The sequence below is a fragment of the Sphaeramia orbicularis genome, chromosome 7, assembly GCF_902148855.1.
Source record: "Sphaeramia orbicularis chromosome 7, fSphaOr1.1, whole genome shotgun sequence".
Lineage (NCBI taxonomy): Eukaryota > Metazoa > Chordata > Actinopteri > Kurtiformes > Apogonidae > Sphaeramia > Sphaeramia orbicularis.
Window position 1 is genome coordinate 11036365 of NC_043963.1, and position 6000 is coordinate 11042364.

General features: G+C 39.8%; 1 protein-coding gene across 2 annotated transcripts in view; it reads right to left on the reverse strand.

Annotated features, from left to right (window-relative positions):
- kazna (kazrin, periplakin interacting protein a) overlaps positions 1 to 5548 on the reverse strand; it is an 814799-nt gene extending 809251 nt beyond the window's left edge. For both annotated transcript variants that reach the window (XM_030138578.1, XM_030138577.1), the window contains exon 1: positions 5093 to 5548. In XM_030138578.1, the coding sequence (XP_029994438.1) occupies positions 5093 to 5168 (76 nt within the window). In that variant the 5' untranslated portion in view covers positions 5169 to 5548. The remainder of the gene's footprint in view (positions 1 to 5092) is intronic.
- Positions 5549 to 6000: the final 452 nt, after the last annotated feature.

Consider the following 6000-nt stretch of genomic DNA (forward strand, 5'->3'; position numbering starts at 1 on the left):
TCACAGTGTAATGTTATTTTTTTTCACTTAAATTTTTTGCACATAATTTTTCACAAAAAAAATTCTTGTTGTCATTGTTTATGGGTTATTGTGTTGTTATTTTTACTGTAGATCACATTGGTCTGTATGTGGATCCTGAACCAAAATGATTTGGACAACCTGGACTGTTCAGGTTCATTTTTGCACTTTCATCCCGTGGGCTGGAATGGAACCTTTGACGGGCCAGATTTGGCCCCCGGGCCACATGTTTGACACCTGTATCCACTGGACACTCAAATGCTGGGCATGAATTTGTCATGTTTACCCCCCACACCCCTTTACGGCATGGGGTCGTTCGCGAATTCTGAGACTGCCGACAGTTCGGTTCAGGTGAATGTTAGTGGCAGTAATGTAGGTTATAAGTGGAAGAAAACTGTCACAACCTGCCTGTTATTTACACTGGTTGGTTGTCCACCCCCCTGAGGATGAAATTCATCGAGCAGATTAAGATTCAGAAAACTTTATTTATCCCATATGGGCAATTCATTTGCAGCTGACCACAGACATCAGCCCACATCCAAAGTGCAATGTGACAAACATAAATAAATCTGTGTACAAATACAAGATCATTGAAAGCAACTACGAATAAATGCATTTAAATAATCAACAATAAATAATCAATTAATACCAATGTAGACTAAAAGACGCTATTGCTTCTGCTAACATAAAAAATAAATAAATAATTAGATCTCAAATAAAATGACTAAAATTGCTGCCGTCAGAGTTTAAAAGTGTGATAGCTGAAGGAATAAAAGAGCAGAAGTAGCAGAAGCAACCCAACAAATTGCACCCTGCATATACAGATAAATATGCAAGATTCCTGACATGAAGTCTATGTTGGAGTCACTATTTAACCCATGAAGACCCAAACATCAACCATCGACCAAAAGCACCTACTGATCTAAACTGTTGATTCAATAATCCTATCAATGCATGTAAATCATTGGTGTAAAATACAGTTATTCATTTTTTTCATTGTCAACAGATATGACCCATTTGGATGTTCATAGGCTCCGTAGTTACCATGGAAACACTGTCATCTTCTACAATGTTGATTCACCACTAAAACCAATGAAGTTGGATCAATGACAGTGGATGGACACACTGGGTTTATGTTCAGTTAATGAGAGATTTTACTGAAAAAGTCAGTTTTTCATCAGTTTTTTCTGTTTTGATTTAACAACCTTTGACTTTACTCTGAGCTTTTATGAACACTTACATGATCAGTCAAATAAACATAGGAAAATAGATGATTTTCACTGAAAAAAATAAAAAGCCAAATTCAGAGGATAATATTATAATAAATGGTGATAAATCATATAGCAAAGGTTAAATACTGAAAAAAGTCACACTGGGTCCTTATGGGTTAAAAAAATCTCACTTTAGACTAATAATCATTTAGAAGTGACTTTGCATATTGTACCTTTAAATGTGCAAATTGAGTCTTCATCTAATAAAATGGACGAGCAAAACGCATGCACTTATCTCTGACAAGTTAATGCATGAACATTTGAGCACTTTGTCTAATTGTGAATATCCCTGTCAGTCATTTAAATTGGAAAAAATAGTCATCCAGTTCGATCTGAACCCTGTCTTACTGAAGAGGTAATGACAGAGAAAGAGTTCTTAGAAATAAACCTTTCAATAGAATTCTTTCTCTGATTCTGAAGTTCAGTTCACTTGAAAGAAATTACTTCCATCGTTGACACATGTCATCAGAAAGGCTATACTTTCGTAAGTTTTATTTATTAATAATGAATGAAGAAGGAAAGGTCCAACTTCTGTTAGAAAGACAGAAAAGAGTCGAGGTTCTATCGCATGGAAGTAGAGAGGTGAAGTCCGTCAACATCCACCAAAATATTTCAGATCCTTTTTGAATTGTGGTATTAAATCATTACACGTAATTACACGTAAAGGTAAGAAAATCACAGTTTCTGTTAAAGCTCTTCATGTATTGTTCTAGTGTTCTCTCTCAGGGATGGAGCTTCAACATGAACAGACTTGTAGTGATCTTAAAATCTTTTTTTTTTTTTTTTTTTTTTAACTTTTTCACCAAAGAGCAGCCATTTTGGCATCAATGACATGTATTAGAAGCAGTTCACAAAGTCTAAACACTACTGCAACCCTCTTGACATGCAGAAAATACTGCATAAGAAGCCCATTCTTGGTCTAAGCAAGGGTTATTCAACAGGTGGCCCGCAAACCAGAACCAGCCCATCAATCAAATTGGACCGGCCCACAGGCCCTCTACCCTGGAGGCTACCCCAACCTGGAGGGGGTGGGATGTGAAGTGGTTCATTTGCGTTTAACCCTATAACGCCAAACGTATCATATTTGATACATGAGTTCTGAAGCCCTCTACATGAACAGTGTGATATTTTTTTTTTCTTGAAAAACCTGATGTATACAATTAGATACATGCAATACACAGATAATCCACCAGGGGGAGGGATTCGTTCACCAGAGACCTTTCCAGTGACACTACAAGACTGTCATTAATGAGGAAGGAGGAAGAACTGTGACAATTTTGAAAAGGAATTGCCAGTTTGGTAAACATGTTTGTGTCATATTATGTTTTTGTTTGTTCAAAAATAATAATACTTGAACACTGAGACCTGATGTATCAAATATGATACAAAATTGAAACTCATACATGGAAATTGATATTTGAAAGAATTTTTGGGGTTGTTAAGAAGTACCAATAAAGGCTCCAGTTTCAAAGAACTGGAATTTTCTGTCAGTGATTTAAAGGTGCGGAAGACTTTTGTGACCAATTTTTCATCAGATCTGTAAAACCTCAGTCATATCCTCAGTATCATGAATCTGTAAGTCTTTCTGTGATTACTCACCTGAATCTCTTGCATTACGGTGAACAGTTCCTTAGTGCCATCCACCATAAACAAATCATGTGTTTACAAATAGAGCCGGGAAGTCACCCGGGCATTTTCGGAATTTTGTCGCAATGTGCATTTTGGAAAGTGAAGGCTCGCGCAGCCACCTGGCAGCGGCAGCTGGAACAGACACAAGGTGGAAACGGCAGGAGCTCCCTTCCCTCTGTGCATATCCCTCCAGCCGTTTCCGCGTTTCAGCTGTTTCCGCGTCATGTTTGTTTCATCCATATAATATCACATGGTTGCGCTGCTGCTGTCAGGCGGCTGCGCGAACCTCAGTTTCCCACACTGTACGTCGGGACAAAATTCCGAAGATGCCCGAGTTACCTCCCAGCTCTGTTTGTAAACACATGGTTTGTTTATGGTGGATGGCACTAAAATTTTTCACCGTAATTCAAGAGATTCAGGTGAGTAATCACAGAAAGACTTACAGATTCATGATACTGAGGATATGACTGAGGTTTGACAGATTTGATGAAAAATTGGTCACGAAAGTCTCCCGCACCTTTAAAGATGGACGTGTGGAGTTGAATTAATGAAGAATTCAGACCCCAGCATAGCATTTAGAGTTTATGTAGACCACAGGGTAGTGTTTGAAAATGCATGATCCTATTTTTTCAAAACAAGCAAAATATCACTCTTTAAATAAAAAATGTTGAAAATGTGATGGCGATATGTGTCAATTTGTACATCCAATGTTAAAGTAATACAACTGGGGTTTCACAGTCTATCGCATTCTGACAGTTTGGCCCATAGGAAAATATAGCTGAATAGCCCTGATGTAAGCCATTGCAAGATCAATGAAAACCAGAACAGTATTTTTTTTGCAGAATTCTGCCGATAGACAGACAGACACAGACAGGAGTCGCATCACCTCGGCGGCAGCGGTAGATATCATAAGCCAGTGCATTCTCAACGAGGCCAGCTGTTGCCAAAGGGCACCATTTTGTTACATAAAGTACGTGACATTGTGTAACCAAAATCCACCTGAGGCACATAACACTTCACACTGATGCAAGTCCCATATATTATACATATGTGCCCCCACATGAGAGGAATCTGAATGGGAGTTGTGGGTGTCTGGCACCCACAGAAAATACAGTAGACAGTCATATTTAATGTAGTAATAGTGTATAGTTTAACTGTTTCTCAAAAAGAACACAAGTGTACATGAGCAAATATCCATTTTCCACTTCTAATTTACCCAACAGCGCCTCAGTAGCACATATTGCGAAATAGAAAATATTAATTTGCAGAGTTGTTGCAGCAGGAGACGCATATAATGAGATATTTGTCTGAGTTAATGCAAACACATTTAATAGAACAGTTATCTTTAGAGAATGGAAACCAACCCCACTGTTGCACAAACAATGTTGGGATTACATCGCACTTCACAGGTGTTTCTGCCGTTGTGTCCGAAATGTAGCCGCGATTTTAGTCCGGTAACCATTTATTGCATTTCCTTTTTCAGACAGACAGGTCAGACAGAGATCAAAGACTGGACCAATGTGCATGAAAGTGAGTTTCTGTGCGAGTCCGACGCTGCACACATACCATCAAACACACATCACACCTGACATCTCCCCCCCGCTCATGAAAGCAGCATCGGGATCTATCAGCATTAACACACCTGTCAAACTGTATCGCACTGGAAATGACTCAATATAAATATCACAGGCATTCACATACTGTTTGTCATGGTTTATGGCTGAAGTATAAAAGCCATGCTGCGATGAATGCTGTTCTGAATTATGAATTATCTCCTTTTTCATGGTGATTTCCTTTAGTATTTCCAGAAATGTGATCCTAATATTGCACCTTATGAAAAATTTAAAGCTTAGTACGACATGCACAAGCTGCACAATGAAACCTGTCATGATCTAAAGAATATATATATATATACATAGCCTGTCCTGTTGGTGTTCAATGAAAGTGGGGCAAACATTTTTAACCGTTGCCTCTCGAGCAGTTTATTGAATTAAATTTAAACATGGTGGCATCCCAAAAAAAAAAAAAAAAAAAAAAAAGTCGACTTCATGAAAGATTTCAAGAAGAACATCAACTAACAGCATGCAATTAAGTCTGAAAGTCAATCAGAATTAAACAAGACGGATAAAAGTTTAATATTTTTTGCAAACTTTAAAGAGGTTGCTGGAACTCACTGGCTTGCATGAGCTGTCCCTGACGCCCAAAAACCTGGGAGAAAGGGCTTCGGCTGCAGGTGAGCATCTCCTCCATGGTTGGGTTCCTCTGTGAGGGTAAAGGTCCTCCGTCTCAGTGCACCGAGGGTCAAAATCTAAGTGTCGAGAAGCCTCCTCTGCTCTCGCTGTGTCACTGACTGGCTGTTAATTTGCCTCTGAAGCCACCTCACGACCTCTCACACACGCCTTTCCCAGAGCTGTCAAGTGATTTTTTTCTTTCTTTCTTTTTTTTTTTAACGCCTGCCTCCCCGCTGACTGCAGATCAGCGCTGGATCTGGTTGCCTCAGATGCTTGTCAGAGCTGCTGCTGCTCCTCAGCTGATGGGAGATCTGTGCTGGGTTGCTGCTCATTAGTGCTCCAGTGTGGCGCTGCTTCAGACAGAGAGCATAGCAAACACAGCATGAACAAAGCAAGAGAGAGAGAGGGAGAGAGTGAGGGCGATGGGAAAGAGGAGGCTGCTGCAGAGAGAAGACAGACTCTCCCCTGACGAAAGTGGGAATAGAGATGTGTGGAAGTATGTGTGTGTGTGTGTGTGTGTGTGTGTGTGTGTGTGTGTGTGTGTGTGTGTGTGTGTGTGTGTGTGTGTGTGCAGTTCTAACGCTGAACTGAAGCCGCTGCTGCTGCCGGTGGTGGTATAGTTTTGTTTTCTCTCGCTCTTTTATCTTGCTCTTTATAATCCAGTTTGAGTGTTCGATATTGATGGCGTGCGCCGAAATGGAGAAGATACACAACAAATAATGCATGACAACATAAGCCTCAGACAAATGGGGTGAATTTTCAAATATTTCTTGGAAACTCACCAACAGATCAATCAGAATTTGACCGTTTTTTTTTGTGTGGCATCGATGACAGATGACAGGGCACAACTT